Here is a 20,246-nt window from a genome sequence, read left to right on the forward strand (position 1 = left end):
GATCGAATAGCACAACGTGAAGAATGAACTCCAGTTTTTAGGATAGCCATACACATGAATGCAAACAGACGGAACATGAAAAGCATGCATTCACTACATAACCAAACAATTACCAAAAGGATTCTACTCTTCACCGATTAATACTGGAGAAGGTCTCATTCTCACGCTACGACGCAAAGCTGATACCCACACTTGAACTCACTCAACGACTTGCTATGGTTTCAAGAGCCCCTCTACAAACAGCATACAAACACACATAGACACTGGGCAACATAGTTTTGGGGGGCTAACCCTCAGCAAAAGTGGCATATGGACGATAAAACCTATGCTGTCTCCTGTGGAAGCATTGAACCCAACTAACCGCAGCAAATGAAAAAGAACAAACGTTCAAACTCACCATCGAACTGACATAAAGATAAGCCCGACGACGTTGCTACGGAAAGCGTTTCTGAGCAACAAAAAGCGGAAGACCCAACCAGACTGATATGGGCAGCTGACACTCCCTCCCTATAGGACGCCGTCGACGTCGTAATGACTGCGGTGTTCTGATAACAAATTTACCAATCGATCGATGAAGCCAATATACTCCGGAAACATGTCGTCGTCATTTTTGCCAACTGCCAAGCCAACTTGGGCATGTTTTTAGGAAAAGTGTACTCTTTAGGACAAGCAGAAGTCGCCGATATCCCGGCTTCTAAACTGGTTTACAGTATTCAAGTGAATGGAACGAGCAACCATTGATTCTCCATTGCTATTCGGCAACAAAAAACGTGCAATGAAAGAGATGAACCGTAATAAAAATGAAACATCTGCGCCATGGAACGTTCATAAAACAAGAGCAACATTCGAATTTTCGCATTATCGGCAAAATCAGCGATCTCTGATATTGATGTAGGGCACACAGTCGCAAGGAATCCCGCTGAAGAATTCACGAAGAATTCAGTCGACAATCAGCACATTGAAACATTCTTCCAAAGTAAGAATGTCGCCGCCACCGGGACGTAAAACTATTTGCTTTATATACGAGTTTTCCCACATGTCCCACAAGCCTTGTGCAAGAGTCTATTGTATGGAACTACGTAGGAAAATATTCAACAGATAGTAAAAGTCGACAAGTCTAGCATTATTATCATTTGTAACAAAGGGAAACCGATTGGTTTCGGCAATCTTCACCACCGAAAGAAGTCGAAGTGGCCAAATCGAACGGAAACATTTACTTGTTTCACTTGTTTCCGCAACTACAACCACGTAGTCGTCCGTGGAGTGGAAACCCCTAATCATGCCGAAAAGCAAGAAGTTGTGCCGGACGAAAAGTTTTCTCGCACCGAAATGAAAGAGCAACATTAGGTGCCATTGGCCCCAGCGCGACCCCGTTCGTTGACTGTGTCCGTTGTGTATATGTGTGTGCAGCAGCCCGAGTAACTATACAATTTTCTTCTCCAAGACTTTTGTGTTGCGAAGAAAAGCGCAATGTTTTCTTTGCATCGACCCTATACCTTCCTTTACCGATTTCGCAACAAGCTCGTCCTGGGGCCTCTGGAACCGCCAACCATTCTGTAGCTACATTCTCTCTGGCTCGATGGAGGAACAGCAGCTGGGCTCGAGTAGAAATACGAATTACCCGGGGCTCGTAGGGGTTCCACAACGCATCACTCTCCGGTAAGTGTGCGGTCGTACAAGGCAGAGCCTGATTATGGCATTTATTTTTAACAATCGCTTCCTGGAAATCCTGGTACGGCGATTGTACCTTTGACCTGATTTCGTGTCCTTTTTGCTTGGCCCCGTTCCAATCTTTTGGCCTCAGATGATGGCTCAGATGTTTGGCAGGCAGGAGAACCGCTAACCTCAAAAGCCACTTGTATCGATTCTTGCATCAACCGCGCAGCACATTGTTAGTCGTTGTTAGACGTGCATGTTCGGGCGGGTGGACTTGGGAGGATGGATCGTGCAGGTGGGGCGGGATAGGATAGAGACCACCCAAATGGTTGACACAATCGGAAACGGAAACAGTTTTCCGTACGCGGTTGTGGAGGAAAAAGGAAAATTTCACACAACAATACACGGAACATGAACAGCGATGCAATGGAGGGTTCGAATGAACGGAAAATGGGACCACAAATGGGACAAAGAAGGGATCAACCCCCAAACAGAGAAGCCGTCCAGAGGCAGAGGCAACCACAGCGCAGGAGCAGCAGTAGCAGCAGCAGCAGCAGTGCAAAAGCCAGGTGGAGAGGCTTCGAGACGGACGATCTTACCTGGCACTGACTATGTACGGCTGGGGTCCGTCGGCCGTGGAGCCGCGCTCCAACAGGACGTGCCTGTCCTGGGCCCCGATGGCCGTCCCGATGACGCGCTTTACCGTTTCCATGACCGACTTCGAGCCGGACTGCGGCTCGGTGGTCGAGTTGTAGATCGAGTTGGGACCACCGGCACCACCACCGCCAAGCGAAACGTACCCTCCGTCGGATTGGGGCATTGCGCCTTCTGCAGCCATTATTTTCCACCATCATCAGCGAAACCGGGTGCCGGGCCGGGACGGGCCGCGCAAACGATAATGTTTGTTGCAATGTTTGGGATTTTGAGTTTGGCGAACGGTTTGCATAATACAGACGGTCCATCATGCATACGGCAGGGTTTTTTTTAAATTTCGAAATGAGTTTTGTTTTGCAAGTGCAGCGCGCAACACAATTGCAAACAAACCAACCAGTGTCGCCGCGAACCAATAAATAAAAGGGTAAAAGAAAGAGAAATGCGAAACCAAATTAACAAACGTCAAACGTCCGGTGCACAAAACACAGGGCACAAAAAATATTAAATCCAATTAAAGTGGGAAGCAACAAACGGGAAACCAAAACAAAAGGAAACATTGGCGAACGGGATGGAAACAGTCCGTAAAACACGTTGGCGAAACGAAAGAAGAAAAGAGAAAAGATAAAGAAAATAACAATAAGAAAGAAAGATATTTCATTTGATGGAAACCACAAAAGAAGCGATAAGCGACAGTAGGAGCATAAAAGGACTAGAAGAATCATAGCAGTACAGCATTTGTTAGTTAGAAGACAAAATAATACATGAAGAAAAGAAAGATACTACAACACGGAAAACCAAACACAACAACACATGTTAGCGCACGCGAAAACAGAAGCAAGTCTGACACAAAACCCAACGCGCCCAACAAAGCATAGGGGATCCCATCCTGAGAGTAGCGGGGATGACCACAAACCGGGAGCGACCGGGAAACACTAACCAAACACAAACACACTCGCATACGAAAATGGTGAAACTTTTGGTTTCTTTTTTGTTAGAGTGGCGGTGGGTCGTGCGGATAAGTGATTAATGTGTACAATGTGTGTATGTGTGTGTGCACGTTAGTGGTGAGATGTGTCCTGTTCGTGACAGCCTCTCTTGCTGTGGTGTTTGTTTTGTGAACATATTGTTTTTTTTAGGCTCGTGCTTCTGGGCCTCCGTCGGGTGCTCTTTTTCGATAAAACTTTGCAGCGCACGAGAGATAGAAGCAAAATGGCGCCCGGCTTTGTTGACATTGCTCTTCTTCCCTCGCGACCACATACTAATGACTGGCGATCACGCAATAAGCTACCCGTTGGTGGTGGCCAACCTCCTGGGGTGGGCCATGGGTGTGACGGACATAGCTTTGCTCTCTCCCGCAGAGGTTGATTAAGCCTTGCGCATGCGACTACGACGAGCCTTATCGCTGATCAGCGGTCCGACGATTAAGGGATAAGTGCCGTAGGAAGGGATTACGATAGAGCTCCGCTAGTGTCCCCCCCACAGGGCGCAGGTAACGATAGAAAATGTAACGAAGCTGCAAACCACCTAACAACTCTACAACACACAACAATGCGGCAAAATAAGTGCAGCGGTGCATACCACGGTGTGCAACGGTGCTTTGTACAGAACGGCCCCGTTCGGCCCTATAATTGCCATTAATGCCAGCGAAGCGAATGAGTTATGCGGAGATAGTAGCGCTGTTCCTCTATCAGCCAGCGACCTAATTCTAAGCTGACAACGCGAAGATTACGCGACCAAGGCTGACCAATCCCGGGTGCAGTGATAGCGAAGTAGTCACCATAATTATTTGCGCATTCGTTGTTGTCGCGCAGCGTTGCGTCTTTCAATCATTGTCTCCGTCGTCGCCGCAAGATACCGCCTCGCACACAAACAAACAAACACCTCCCACTCGGATCAGGTTTAACACCTACGTGACACAAACGCACACAAACACAGCGCAGACAACAGTTCCTCGTGGTGTGGAAACAATAATTTAGTTGCTGTAGAGCTCATGAATTTATGACTTTCGGCCGCGCAGTAGAAGCAGGAAATGGTCATCCGACTATTTACCACAATTGAGAAACGAGCTTCAGAACGAGACTCGAACGAGACTCGATTCAAGATGCGCCACCGTTGCACACTCGGTGGGCAGGCCATGGCAAACAATCGGTTGTTTTGTTCCTTATTTAAAGGCCGGTTCAGGAAAAGTTTCGAGAACTTGAGGCGTGCAGAATCGCAGGGACTCGGTTTATGATCTACGTGCAAATGAAGTACGCTATAAGAATCTGTACATTTTGCACATTGATTGATAGATAAATAATCAAAAAGTTATAATAATTTCATCCTTAATCATTTGCCATCATTGAAGGGTAACAAAATCGTAGGCGAGTTGTGACTGTCAACAAAACGTCATATCTTTCCTGTCTCATATCCTCCGTCACGCGCCGACTCTGGAAGCGGGAACAATTAGCACCAAAGCACCTGAATGGAGGTGTGAAGATGAAGAAAAATATTTTCTAACTAGATTTCCGACTCGTTCCCAATGTCGTCATCGGGAGGAGATCGATAAATCACCGTGGTACTTGGAAACGTCTTACAGTCATTTGCAATCAGCATCGATGGTGCCAAAAGTGGGTTGATAATTTCATTACCAAACACGAAAAGCATTTAAGCCGAGCACGGTACGAATCATGGCTTTCCGGAGGCTGCAACAGCAAAGAGACGTCGAGACGCATTTCGCGAAGCAGCTCGTTTAGCAGTCTTCCTCCTTTGTGCCCCTTAAATGGTATCTCTCCACTTATTGACGTTGGTTGGTCGTGGTTCTGGTCGTTGTCTTCAATGAACAAGAATCTTGGATGTCGCCGTGGAATCAGCCCACCTCCAGTACGCGTTGTAATTCGGATCGAGGACAGATTTTATAATGTGTTTACATCGTCGTCTATTAGAGCCAACTACGAGCATTGAGATGGTGAGATTTGGAATCTGCTTCGTGTTATCCTCGCATTTGTATCACTTGAAAAAAATCCTCCGACAATCGCCTTAAAGTAATCTTAACCAAATGGATGGAACGTCTCGTGCTCGCGAGGTCAACGGTTTTGTTATGGAGCGAACGCAAAACGATGGGATAAATATTACTTTATATTGCGTCTTCCACTATCGAAGGGCTTGGCAGAGACCAGTTGGTTCGTACGGCCGGCCAGCTACTAGCGCAGTGGCTCGAGTTAATCCATTTGATTATGCAGAGTGCCGTGCAAAGACCACAAGCCTTCCCTCAAGCGATGGCCTCTTGAGCTTGGGCAACAATCCTTACTGTCCTTGCCCAAGTAACCACCCAAGTCTGTCGCTCAACGAGTCCGAAGAGCTTTGCGTGGATGCACTGCACCCGCCACGCCCAGTATTCTTTCTTTAAATCGCCTGCACTTGGGTCAACACCGTGAGCTATATGCCGGATTATGGCGACAGCAAAGTTGTTCCATCATTTATTGCTCCTTCAGCGTGAAATTTATTCAGCAAAAACTTGTGACTCATTCCCGCAGCACCATTCTCCGTAACCAGGAAACGGCCATCAGACCACGTTCAACTTCTTGGAGACGCTCTCTCTCTCTCGCTCCGACGGTGGAAGAAGTGGTTTGTTGTCTGGAGGATTATCTGGCGCCCGTAAGCGTTGCTATGCTTCAATCGCCATGAAGCAATGACAAAGACCCTTCACAAGGGCTTCACTCGTGGCCACATACACCGACGACCACATAAAGATAAAGACCAAGCCGGGGTAGCCACCACTCGTAAGAATCCGCAGAGATTGGATTGATTTAATAAGTCGTTTGTTGGGTTGAAAAATGATGCCCCGGTCACAATGCAGGTCCTAGTGCACCGTAGGGTTCCCCGCCGCTCTCTATTGTGCATCCTGTGCACAACCATTAAAAACCAGGGCCAGGATTGCTTTATGGTGATTCTTTTGCTCCATAAAATTCTGCACCCCGACGACCAATAACAGACGCCATAAATAAGGAGGGTATCCATCAGGGGACATAATAATCCAGCGCGAAGGGATGCCCTCGGTGCCAGAATTCGTGCACCGGATTTGCATTGATTTACTTCTGGTGGACGTCTGCAGTAAAAGCTTCTGGGCAGGATGCAAAAGTTCCCACCAAATTTACCCGTTCGGCTGCCTCCAAAGCTGGGTGCTGTCATCGACGGTGCGCAACTTGTTTACTGGTTCCAAACCAAAAAATGATCACCGAACACGGTGTCAACACGGTGGAGAACTACGCCTTATTTACTGTTCCGTATTTCGCTCAAGGATGCTGACGAGATGTGTTGTTAGAGCGCCATCGACGGACAGCGTGTTTACTGAGGCCAAATTGCCCAAGTCGAGACGCTTTACTGCGCGAAAAATAATTCGGACGACTTGAACTGCCAACGATGATGGTCAAAAGACGAAAAAAAAACCAATCGAATGCGAAACTGCATGATAAGGGCAAAGAAAATGAGGTTGACAATGCGGCTACAATCCGTGGTGTTGATTAAAGCTATCACATTTCTTTGCATTCCTACGACGGGGTTAATTTACCGAAATTCCAATTTCTGCTTTAAAATGAATCACTTTTTCCTATCCGTTCCAGCAATTGTGCCGTGTTCTTTGGGGCCGTGAGACACTTGCTTTAAAAATTGTTTTATAAAAATCTGTTTCCACTTTTTAGCATGGGCACCCACAAAGGAATAAGTTATTCAATCAGACCATAGAACAGAACAATTACATTGTTACAAAGAATTTTCTCGGGACGCTTCGAATCGATACCATTCCGAACAAACTTTTAATGGACAAGATTTACATGTTGAACCCATCTCCGTGGACTATCGCTTCATCATGGGTCCAATCCCATTTTCCTAGATGATTTTCAATTAGAATCCACCGACCAGCATCGTGGCCCAACCGTAGATCGGTCCGAGCCAAAGCGTCGGATGACGACCGGCACCGGTTTCGGTTGGGAACCGCCCTATCGAGAACCTATCCGGTGGGGCTGACGTGTTAATTAGGTGTTCTGGAACCTTTTCAAATACCACCTGCGGATAAAACCGTTCAACTCGTTCGACGTTCCCGCGATTTTGGAGCACGCAAAGATTTGCAAATGACAACGCGACATGGTTCTGACACGTCGTCCGCTCAAGGGTGCTCCATAAACCGTAATGTCCGCTGCTGTCAACAGCGATGGATTGTGAGCTTCAATCATGTTTGATGAAAGGGTCCTCCCACCAAAACGTTTGCCAGTGCGCGGTGCGTCAATTCCGGAAGCCCCAGATGGAAGCGGAAGCCAAGTGGTATCGGCTATATCTGGTTGAAAATATTCAACGCAATAGAAAGGATAGGAAAATTAATGTCTCACCGAACAATTCGTTGTGCACAGTAGGGAGCCAGCTCAGCCGGCTAACTGTGCTTGCGAATTCATATCAGCAACTTTTTCGTGGCGACAGTCTGTATCGCTCAATCTCAAAAAAATGCCGGCATCCTCCACCGCAAACAGCTTCACGAAAATTGTTTGCCAACTACCATTCAAAGCCCAACCGTGGGCGTGCGCTTTTCTTTCGTCACGTACATTTGGGGCCTGACTTCGAAAAGAAGTCGATCGTCTGGGTGTCTGGGCGCTTCTGCTAAGCCGCTTATTGCGTTAAGGATACAGCATCCTTTTTTGAGGGGACCCCCTGTTCCTTTCAGTGGCGTGCGGTTTGTTTGTACCATAAATTTGTTCTTCATAATCCATGGCGCATGTATATTTGATCAGACAGATGCTTGCCGGTTAAACACGGACACAGTCGCCACCCGGAGCCATTGCTGTACCTAACGTCCTCGCCATTTAGCACTGCCACGGAGCCCCGTGGTCAAACGCCGTGTGTATTGTGTGTGAGTTTGTGCCAAACCGCTACATCCAACGCGGGGGTCTTAAATATTCATCATGTCCGTTTCCACACGATCAAACCGAATCGATCGTATCGTACAGAGAAACAGAGAGAGAGAATGGCGACGCGGTGGCTATACCGCGAGGTACTGCAATGGTGACCTCGATCAATAATGTACCTTCATGCTGTTCGTGTCCTAATCCACGACCCTCGCCACCGTCACGCACACTTGGCGGACAAAATATAGAAAAAAAAGTCAAACGTCGGACCAGTTGACCCATTTCGATGCACCTCAGAAGTGCATTGCGTTGCACCGACACCGTTTGAACATGTCGGGCAGGCAGCAGTCAGATTGGTAAATATCAAGACCCACGCGGCGCCGACGGTCGCTAGTCACGTGGTAGTGGTAGTGGTGTTGGTGAATGGATTAGTAGTGTACGTTCGCAGGTTGACTACGCGCAGTGGCAGCCCCGGTATAATCAACGACCCATAATGTCGGGTTGGTGAATCAACGCGAAACCACAAATTAGGTTTGGAATGTGTCCCCAAACGATGTAACGGACACTCAGAACTTCAATCAGCCCGTATACCGGATGATGCTGACCGAATCGAGAGATTTCACAACATTACACTGGCGCTAGAATTCCCAGTGAGTGGAGCACAGTTTGCAATCGATTAATGTTCCAAGCAAATAAACCCACCGTTGGGAATGTTACAACAGTATCCAGCTGGACTGAATCCAGCGGCACCAGCTTCGGTCCAAGCCAGTGGCTAGCTGGCAGCATCTCGGCGTAGTATTTATTATATGCCGCACGGTCTACCGACAACTGGTGATAATTTGGATGCTTGGCGTACAGAATGACAAATCCGAATTGCAATCGATGAAAGTGTCATTTGGTGAAGCCGTTCATATTTGAATGCGGTAAAGCTAGGGTTTTCTTTTTTTTATTTGATTGAGTCAGTTGCTCTGACTTTAGATTTCAGATGGAGCGGTTTATTTGATTGACCCTCGCTACGTGCCAGATTCCTAATTGAACTATGTAAGTCCGCGTCCGGTAAGTTGGTCTGTACAAGTTCATTAAGCTCAATATGGTCAATTATGATTCCGAGGAACCTTTTCATTTTTCATAAACGAATTTTCCTTTGGCCGTTTGGTGACCAAAACCGACACAAGAGCCTCGTAACATTTGTGCAACAAAATCATCTAATTTAACGACTCCTCCGACACCAACTTCAGACCTGTGTGCTCCGTTTTCCGGATGAAATAAACTTTTAACAAGTTGCCACCTCGGCCAGCCAACTTTTGTCAGCTCGACGGGCGCTGGGATGAAGCATTCAACAACCGGTTCCGTGAATTGATATCGGCCGTAACTTTGCAGAATCCGAGCAAGACTGACTGAAACCGCATCGAGGCAGAAATACTCAATGAACCCGCAACACAACGGCGACCACATCATCAAAAATGGCGGCGGGCGCTAATGAGGACGCATCGTGTAGAAAAAGACCCAAAAAACAAAAAGGACTTTTCGCTAACGCGCCCGAGGGGGTTAGCCACCTGATTCCAGTGGTATTGAACAGAAAGCAGCCGAAAACCCACAACTCACAGGCGTTGTTTCGAAATCATTTTGGAGGCCACACGGCACGCGTTGGGCCGCGTCTGACAGGCATCAAGGTGAAGGTCGGAGCTCTTACTGTTGATGAATCTCATTTTAATCGAACGCTACATTTGGTTCATAGTACGCCACTTGCTCTTGCCGCCCAATTTGAGACAGAATTTCCACTTTTCGCCGTGACGGCAACTGGCCACTTGCGAATGCTATTAGTTCGGGAGCCTCTAAAAATCCGACCGGATGACTAATTAGCTCTTACAGCCTCGCGTGAGGCAATTTATAAGGAAGAAGTACACCACGATGCTCTAAGTAGCAACCAAACAAGGCCGGCCTGTAAGTCCTAATGCCGGGAAATAAGTCCTCTTCAGGGGCACAATAGCTCAGCACCCTCGGCAGGTAAGCTCCCCAGTAACAGGAGTAACACCGGCATGGATAATTAGAAGTAACTTCTTCAGCGGCTTTCCCGGGAGGCTTCATTAAAAGGCAGTGTAGTCCGGCAGTAAGCCAGTGTTGGTCTTTCTAGTTTCGGTTAATTAATTTCGATTTACCCGTTTCTTCCCAAACACTATGGGTACGAAACACGTTTGAAGCACGTCTTTGCTGGCATAATCTTACCGACTGTAATCCTTTATTACGGAAAGAACTTTCATAATACCTCACTTTCTTGTACCGCTACGAACGGAAATAGATGCTGATTGCGGACTTGGATTACACTCTGGAATTACATTGTGTATCGATCATCCCCCCCGAAAGGTGCCATAAATTATGAAGCATCACAGCTTTCAGCATAAGGAATGTACTCCCAACTGGAAATAGTAAGCTTTTTCTGATACTATATTCGAGACTGAGCCTATAAAAACCAGATTGCTTGAGGTCCACGAAAACCTCCCACATCAAACCTTTGGTTTGTCGAGCTCCCCTTCGAGTAACCAGAAACCGATTACGAAACAGAGACTCTATTGCTCATCCTCAGTGGTAATCGAATAGCAGATTGCACAATCGGTGACGCCAAATGACGCCGAGAAACAAGCCCAGCCGTCAGTCTAGGCAGCGTGGGGCCCTCTAGGCGTCCCTTCGTCTACGCCGTGATCGGACATGCAATCATAAATTTAAACTATTTTCAGGTTTTGCGAAGCACTACGGTGCCGCCGGGGGTGCTAGTTTGCACGCCATGCCGACCGGTTCTTGTAGGCCAATCGATAAAACAGCCCCATAAAGTACCCAGTGCCGGGGCAAGCGGTAACTACATCAACCAATTGATTAGGACAAGCTAAGAATGAACTTAATGTGCAAAGCTACTATTTTAATGGTTGATAGGTAAATTTTGATAAATTGCAACAATCATACATAAATTTGTTCGCGGTTTACTCAATCTACATTCAGGATACTAGCAGACTTTCTGATACAATCAGAAAGCCCAACAATTCATCAGCACGAAGGTCACCCGAGGCGGTCTAACCTTTCCCTGAGACGTCCTCGAAGAATGTATTAACATTAACCGTACAAATATTGACACACCACCTCAAGGGGTACGCCAAAACGGAAACAGAACGCTCCCAATGTCGCCCGAACGCCCCAAAAAGAGGCTCTCTTCGGTGACACATTACGTCATACTAGCCCCTTTCTCCGGGCCGACCTAGCGGCCCCAATTGAAGCGAAAGTCCGCCGAGGTGCGGGCACGCGAAAGTTCTCAAATTGCTCTTTGAACCACACTCCTGGAGTAAGCATACGGGTCCGGGTCCGGTGTCCGCGTTATGTAAGCAAAGGACTCGCCGCCAGCCAGTCGAAAGGAGCGCGCTCGGAGGCGTGAAGTTCGGCCATTCTCAATGGCGATCACCACCCGGCCACTCGAAATTGACTACCGAGTGACACGGGTTGTTGATTGAGCGACAGGAGCGTTCGCGGGGCTTCAGTAACGCGCGAATGCCACTTAGCGCGTCCCGTGGAAAAAAGCTGCTATTTTCCACACAAGAATTTCCCGAACAACAGCAACTGGGCAACAACAACGATAACCTCTGTCAGTTGCTTTGCGATGGTTCCTGGAATGACTCCTGGTGCCCGGAAACGTAGGCATCGAAAGTCGAGTCGAGTTCGTGCGTGTTTTCATAATCACACCTTTGCCGTGGGGCCATGGCCAAAGTTTGGTTGAAGGGTTTCCTAATTTTCCTTTCCTTTTTTCTCTGAACTGATTGTGGTAGTGAACGGTGACTTGACACTGCGAATTAAGGACGAACTCTGTTCGTCTCACTCTCGGTCGCTCTCGCTCTTTATGTCTCGTTGCATTTTCCGGAAAAGTATGCTGAGAAAACGGCATGAGAGAGAGCTACAGAGAAATGGCGAAGGGATCAAAATGAGAGAGGACGAAATTATGGACTGTCAGTGGTTGGATGTGTGCGTTTGTGTGCGTCTGCATTAAACTTGGCCGTTTTCCACTTCTTTTTCCCTCCACCCGCATCGAACGACGGATCCCGCATCGCGACGATTCCAAGAAAAACGCTTATGTAACGCTTCCTTTATTCTACGCTTATCTGTTTCGTGACTTTTCCGGGCCCGAACAGCGCTCCAAATCAAACATGGCGACCGATCCGGCTGAACGGAAAATGGTTCCCCTCGCAATCCTTACACAATATATGCGGCACACAATGGGTCACACAGCAAGCGAGCAAATTGATCACACGAAAATAACTGCTACGGTCTAGAGAATGCGTCAAACCGAAACTAGATACCTTATAATTACCTTTGCGCGCTAGATTGCTCGTCCACCACCGGTAGTTCTTGGAGGAGATTCTTCCTGGGACACACTCTCGCCCGGAGCCACACAGAATCGGGGACCAGGGGGCACTAGGACTCTGGCCGAACTTGAGTTGTTCACAGGGGGACCGCGAAAAAAGCCGCAGAAAGGGTTTCGGGACAGTTGTGTAACGCTTCCACGAGTATCCGTTTTACACTCGAAGCCGACCAAAGGATACTGCCGTTGGGCCACTGTCCGTACTAAGGACGAAAAACGGAGCAGCGCTTCCCAACTCTCTCGACCACTCTGACTCTCTTTCACTCTCAACAACACCGACAATCCTTGGACTCTCCCGCAAGGATACTACTCCCCACAAGGATAATGACAGTTGCTAGCCCCACAATCGTCGGCCAAACACAAACACATGCCCACCATGCGCTTCCTTCGGCAGAACGGGACAAGTGCATTCGAGTGTGTGCCTGTGAACGGGAAATGGAAAAGCCGGACGGCAGCTGGTGGAAACCCGATGCGTCATGCGTGTGCTTGTGTTTGTGCCACGAGCCCGGCGCCTGGCGAGTTTGTTTTTGTGCGTTTGGGCTGCAATCGGCGGTCTACTACAGCCACTACACTTGTTCTACGGAAGCTAGTCTAGCGGACGGCAATCGAACACAGAGAAAGGAGTGACCAACATTTATTTACACGAGAACGGCACACCGAAAGCGAACTCTTATGACGATAGTGTGAGGGGTGAATGGTGATGAGGTGAGCATTTTCCCTCGCCCGTGCTCGGACACGTGAGAGTCGAAATTACGAAACGCGCTCGATGAGGGAAAATCAATAATCAATGCTACTTGGCGCTAAGTTCCGACACCTTGTTATCTACAGCACCGAGGAAGCTTAGGAACTATCAGCTGTTTTCAGAGGATTAGAGCACACATACAAAACCCTACACACACTAGAACGTACGCGGCATTTAAGATGCCAGAGAACGTGTTAGAACGCTAATCGAGTGCGAGTTACAAAGAGGAAAGATACGAAGGAAAAGACTGTTTTCCGGAAGGAAGGGGAACGGGGCAGATTTTCGCTACATACCTTCGCTGCGAGAAGAACAAAAAAAGGGTTTTCCGAAACGCACGGACGATCAAAACAATGAGCTGTCAGATGGAGGCTCACACACACACGCGTTTTTGGGGTCACGGAAATTACACAACCCTTTTGCCCTGTTGCGTACTCCTTGCTCGGCACCAAACTTGGCCTCCGGTTTATCACACTGCACGAAAATAAGCACACACGAAATGCTCAATCAAAGCGCAATTTGTTGTGGTGCAAACTAACAATTCTCACTGCTTCGCACACTCGTCAAAAACCAATGGGAAAACCGCACAAGGAGCTCTATTTCTCGGGTTTCTACCGTGAAACCGCGAATCTCGTCGTATGCGATGCAGAAAACACGAAAACACGAATTGTTATTATCTTGATTACAGAGATTTTGAGCCTGAAGCTTCTTTCTTTTGCAGGTTTATTGTTTTGCACCAACGAATGACTTCGACGGGAAATTCCCTCGTTGGAAATGCTAACTAAAGCACCACTCTAATTTCTTGAACGTTATTATTGTTTATTTGTTTATTTAGCTAGCGAGATACGTACGAAAATTTTCAAATATTCCTTCTTGTTCGAATTTTAGTTTTTTAGACTCTGCACTTTCTGACCAACTGAAGATGTTGAAACCTGTGAAACCTCTGCGTTCCCGGTCCCTGGTTTTCGCTTGCAGGTTCGCAATCCTGCATTTTTGCGTTCCCAGCCTCTAGAACTGACTTTTATTTGACAGATGTCACATCACGATGTGCTATAACAAAGGTGCAATGGACGGTTTTAACGGTTGCTACATTCCAACAGTCTCGTTTAAAAATTGTGGTCAACATAATACTTTTTTAAAAGTGAGGATTTTAGTTACATTTTACCAAAATAGATAAGTTATCTATGTCCAATGGCCTTCCACGGCTCGCGCATACCAACGAATCCAATTCCTGCCCTAATTTTGTTACCCTCAATGGATTTTGGTTTTTGATACCCATTACTCGTATATGTACCGCCGATGATCTATATCCTAATGATCCTTTCTTTTTGTCGCTTCGTCCTTTTTTCATCTTTCATTCATTCATCTGCAGGGTACGGGTTTTTACGTGTACGGTTTAGGTAAAAAATTGCTAGCGTGATCTTTTTGGCATTGCAGGGTACTGGATTAGGGTTAGTTTCCTACGTTCGTAGACAAAAAATATTGTGCGCGTAAAAATCTTATTAATTAACTTTTATTTTTGAATTAAATTCGAATTAGAATATTCTTGAATTGAATTAACTGAAATTAGTCTCGGGACTTTCTGACCGCACTCCGACTCTGCGTTCCCGGTCTTTGTTTTTTGCCTGGCTCTCTCGTTTCTCTGCTCTCTCTCTCTCTCTCGTTTCGTGTTCGGGATTTTTGTAGTTTTCATGCAAGAAAATGTGGCTCTTTCTCATGTGATGGCCGTTTTCATGCAACAAAAAGAGCGCCATCTCGTGAGAGACGGATGAAAGTTGTTGCACGCAATGTTATTAAAATTTCAAATTTGAACTTGGGTTTGGTTTACTTTTACTCCTAAAGATGGTTTTTGAAAAAGTTACACAGTCAATATGAAAATGTACTTCTTTTGTAATAATTCCAATGACAATATTGCTCGAGAATTCATCATAGTTAGCAATGTAGCAAACATTTCCTATAATAACGATATCGTATATTGATGAAATCGTATACCGATTCCGTATCTCGTGATGTTCTGACCTTGCCAACCAAGTCTCCTTGTAAAAATAGAGGCGACCGTGAAATAAATCATAGTGAACCTCCTGAAAAATGGTCCTCTGAAATCTATGAAAATAGTCCATCCGTCTGCCATCCACAAAAATCGTCGTCGAACTTCCATGACGAGTGTTCAGCATTAACTTAGGACAAACCGTAACCCTAACGTTAAGCACTTCGAAAAACGAGTTTGAGAGCCTACATTCGACAAACTGGTTGTTATGCCGATGCCGATTTTACGTCATAACCTAATTTCAAATACAGATGCCGTCTCGAAAACAACCAAAATTGACTCTGCGAAGACTCCGATGTTGATGTTGCCGCATTTTGCTCTTCGCGCCCGTAGTAATTGCTCTCATTTTAGGTGAATGAAATTCATTGTGACATTATTCGTTTACTACTTACGGAGGCACTTCGATGTGAGGCATCTCTACTGCGGCCATCGCTTCTCAGGGCACTCCTTCACGTACAGCACGATACCGACTGATGACACACGGTCTAGACGAAGGTTCCGCTACTGTCGATCACTGTAACAGCACGAAAACGTTTTCTTTTTCCTGCACTATTTACTCAATCGGCTGCAAACTTTTGCAGGCCCACGGCTGGTTTACTGATAAAAAAAGCATTCACGTTAGCCTTCCAGAAACACTCCGTAGAACCTCCTCTTAAAGAACATGCAAACAATCTCGAACATGCTTTCGCACTCATCACTTCACCGGGCGACTTTTGACATTGACGAGTTCGGCATCAATACGTGACTACATCAGGTGGACTTCTCCATTCGGATCTTCGCTCATTATCGTTTCAATTGAGAGCAGATACTGCGTGTAGGACTTTCTTAAGTATCCCGCACGGTATGACGCGCATTAGTTACAATAAGACTTAATCATATTTTTGGGCACCGCACTGAGACCGCTTCGTTTTAGCACTGCGGTAGTATCGAAACGAATATAAAAGGCCGATCGGTTGAACTGTGGAAGCCCAACACTCGTAACATCTGGCACAGGCATTGATCGAGGCAAGGTCATCGAGTAAAAGTACAATAGCGATTGATGAAGCTAAAAAGTGGACGCTATTGAAGAGGTAAAACCTTCAAAACTAACAACTAGCAGTACAAGAGGTTCAAAACTAGCAACTGAATAGCTACATAATAGCTGAGGCTGTGGTAGAAAAGGCTTTCGTTTTTTGCAAGACACTACCTTACACAAGGCCATCTAATCTCACCGGGGATGGTGCTCGTAATGTTGTCGCGATATGTCAATATTAATTTTGAACCAACATTAAATAACTGTTCGAATAGTTTACTGTGCAAACGCAAGCACACAATGCAAGGCATATTTGTGTTGGGTCAACTGTTTCCGTTCGCGAGGAACAACAATTCAAAGAGCCCTGGTGCCGGCGATGATTTGTTACCCGTTGAATTGGGAATCCCTTCAAGGAGCCGGCTCATCAACCGGTTCAGGTTCCATAAAACGCGGCTTAATGAATTAATCAACGAATGCTCCGATGGAGCGCGAGTTGGCTTATCGTGCGAAGTTTGTAGTTGGTCATTTGTTTCACGAAGGGATCGACTTCAACCAGGAATAATTAGATTGAAGAACCTTATATAATTTGCGTTCGTACACTTATCAGTTGACATTCCGCGTCCCGTTGAATTAGCCGAATTTAACGACATCCTTAAGTTTACAAGGGTCAAGCGGTGCTAAAAATAAAGTCAGCATTATTCATCGAGCAAACTACTCGGAAAGCACGTTTGCGGTTCAGTTGAGGGTTCTGCGGCGTCTGTCAAATGGAGAGCCTCGGTAAAGTGTTTGTCGAATACAATCCCGACCACGATCGGAGCCGGGTGTTGGCAGGTTTTTTGCCTATTACGACACTAACTATACACCGACTCTACTCGCAGGGTGAAGACCGTTTCGGTAGAGGTCAACCGAATCCGCGTTTTGATGGTCACGATTCTAGCGATCCGGGGTTCCCGGAGAACTCAAAGGCACGGAGAGTCCCGCTCTATTCGTTACTATGCACAAATGAATTGGAAACGAGGTCTGCATATGATGGTGCTTCTGTGATGAGCACAATGCAAATGCAGTGTGGCGGTACGATCGTAACTCTCGATCGACTACGTCGGATGATCTGATAAGGATGCGTGAAGGCGTGTGAGTGCGCAGTGGGAGTGCACTCCACCGGAGGGCCCTAGAACGAACCATTTCCGTTTTGGGGCGGTTTTCATCTCGTGTGTCTCGGGTGAAGCACTGCGATCGCGAATCGTAACAGAACTGGGCGTATTGCGCGCTGGACGGCAGCATCACAAAATAGTGGTTTGTCGCACATCACTGGGCAGTAACCGTTGGTCACTCCACATTTGTTTTGAACAATGGCTTTTGTGCGAAACGCGACGAAGAACCGTGTTACCGTGTAAAACGATTCGTGCGATTCTCACTTGTTTCCACTCCAATTCCACTTTATGTTGCGTGGTGGCCGGCTTCAAGGCATAGCTTCAGATTCCATGAAACTGAAGAAAAAGTAGCCGAAAAGCTTAACCTTGCACGCACCTCGTAAGGACATGACCACCGGGAAATCGCCTGTCTTCTTCATTTGCCGATGTTCTTCTACTATTTCTCTGCACTCCGATGGCCTTTCCAAGTGTGTAGTGCACAGAAATTACCGAAATAACCAATCACCAAATGAACTACTGTCACAACCGGTTTCGACTGGATTTCGATAGAGTAAACGGTGTATAGGAACACGTTTTACTTTAAAACCGAAGCTAAAAAACCGACGGTACGCGTGTCCGAAATCCGATCGCCAACCGGTCCGATCCGATCACGATAAACGGTTTGCGGGAACTGAACGCAACCCGAGCACTGGTCAAGTGGCGAACCTCTCTCTCGACAGAGTCGGCTGTCGCAGAGAGCTATGGCGAAGCTAGAATCCAAATTTGAGATAAAAAAGGTGTGAATTCTTTTATTTTTCAATTAGCTAGATGATACGCACAATCTTTTAAAGTTCGTAGTAACATTTATCCTTATATGAGCGTCTAGTCCGGTTTCGCTCATTAAGCACACGATGTTAATTGATACCGTTTGAAGATTTCTAAGAGAAAGCTAGATTTTAGGGGTGATGATCAACAACTGCGTACCGCGACAACTGGCAAACAGAAGCAAACATTATTCAATAAGGCTTTTTTGTTGAGTTGGTTGAAGATAACAGCAAATGCTTGGGCACGTTGCGTGTAACGAACACAGTTTCGAAGTCAATAATGAAATAAAACAGATTTTAGTGAGCAAACTTTAAATTAATGGCAAATAGAAACCTTTGATGAACTTTGGCACAACGAAAGCTAGCGGACCGCTCGTTGAAGTCACCTGCGTAACACCTGTTGACTACATTCAGGGGAGGTTCTCAATGCGCTGGCGTCGTGGTGCGTGACCGAGTGAGATGTATTATGTGGTAAAAGAATGAACATTTTGGCGGATATCTCTATAGTTGACTCTTTCGAAGTGAACCCCGAAGCAAAGGCTTAGAGTCCGTCTAGTACGGAGCATCCATCCCGGACCTGTTGCATCGTCGTTATAATTACATGATCTCAACATCGTCCCGCCGGAATGGAGGGAGCTGAAAGCTCCATGTTTAAGTGTTTTTGTAAACTGTTCGAAAAGATGATCCTTTTCGAGGGATTCATTGATTCTTGGCTCTTCAAGCAACTGAAATTGAACTGACGACCGTTGCTAACCCTTTGTTGATCGATAAGTCGAGTAGTACCAATTCGTGCAGTCGAGCAGACACGAGTCTATCTGCGGTGCCAGACGAAGCGCAAATCGGACCGCAAAAACGTCATTTCGTTTGCGCTTCGTATACCGAATTATACGTTTATTCGTTTATTCTTGCGGGTTCTTATCAATTACTTTCATTTCAGCGTTGCCTGTACGGAAAAAAACCTCGTGGAGTGACCTGTGGATCGGAAGGCAACGCAGTCGGTGTGGTCAATATGGCATCTCAATCCGTTTCCGGGCAGTGCCGTGCTGTCGAACACAACCAGAACGTGGCTCGTTATCTAAAAAAACGGAACCTTACTCTGAAGAAATGTATCCAAGTTGTGAAGCACGAAAAGCTACTTCTGGAGATACGTAAACTAGCTATGAAGGAACAGATGATAGCTCTGGAGAAACATAACCTAGATGTGAAGGCAAAAAAACTAGCTCTGTAGATATGTAACCTAGGTCTGACGCAAGAGAACCTAGGTCTGAAGCAAAAATACCGAGCTCTCTCTGTGAAGTATCTGAACCTAGCTAGGAAGCAACAGAACCGTGATCGTGCTCGTGCTCTGCAGCAGCCGGATGGCCACACCAGTCTGGAGCACCGGCGAAGAATCATCAACAATGCCAACAATGGCCCAGGTTGCTGTGAGGTGCGAGCAAAAGTGACCTGTTGCATCTTCGTTCGCTTCATCTCCTAGTGGCTATAAGACACACTGAGAACCGACATTATTCAAACGCTTTTCAAAGAGAAACACCTTTAGGTCGTACATTTTCTTCTGTTTAATTTTCCGCTAGTTCCGATTTAAATCTACTATTCTCAGTGCTGTACTAATGGTAAGCTTTCGAAAGTCACACCTAGAAGAAAAAAATATTAAAAAATGTACGAGAAAAACAAATCAGTTACTTTGGAATAGTGTTTCCAAACCTACATCTTGGCACATTCTTTCGAGTTTATATAATTTTTATGTAAAACACTGAGAGCACGTAACGTTCTCGATGGTTTTGGGTGAGTGAAAATCTGTTTAAACCAATAATTATTCTCTGAAATTATAACTGAAATAATTGTTTCATGTCGACGAAACTATTTTAAGCCAAGCTCAGTCGCTTGCCGTCTCGGTAGAAAACTCCCTCCA

The 20,246-nt window shown here is 46.3% G+C and overlaps 1 protein-coding gene across 11 annotated transcripts in view; it reads right to left on the reverse strand.

The window, feature by feature from the left end:
* LOC131211470 (protein NDRG3) overlaps positions 1-15,875 on the reverse strand; it is a 32,871-nt gene extending 16,996 nt beyond the window's left edge. For 5 of the 11 annotated variants that reach the window (XM_058204936.1, XM_058204935.1, XM_058204947.1 and 2 more), the window contains exons 1-2: positions 13,618-14,224; positions 2,256-2,484 (exon numbers count right to left, since the gene is read on the reverse strand). In XM_058204936.1, coding sequence (XP_058060919.1) covers positions 2,256-2,476 — 221 coding nt within the window. In that variant the 5' untranslated portion in view covers positions 2,477-2,484; positions 13,618-14,224. Of the gene's footprint in view, positions 1-2,255; positions 2,485-12,531; positions 12,742-13,617; positions 14,225-15,760 lie in introns of those variants that run through there. The other 6 variants (XM_058204942.1, XM_058204937.1, XM_058204938.1 and 3 more) reach the window with 4 other exon arrangements.
* Positions 15,876-20,246: the final 4,371 nt, after the last annotated feature.

The sequence above is a fragment of the Anopheles bellator genome, chromosome 2, assembly GCF_943735745.2.
Source record: "Anopheles bellator chromosome 2, idAnoBellAS_SP24_06.2, whole genome shotgun sequence".
Classification (NCBI taxonomy): Eukaryota; Metazoa; Arthropoda; class Insecta; order Diptera; family Culicidae; genus Anopheles; species Anopheles bellator.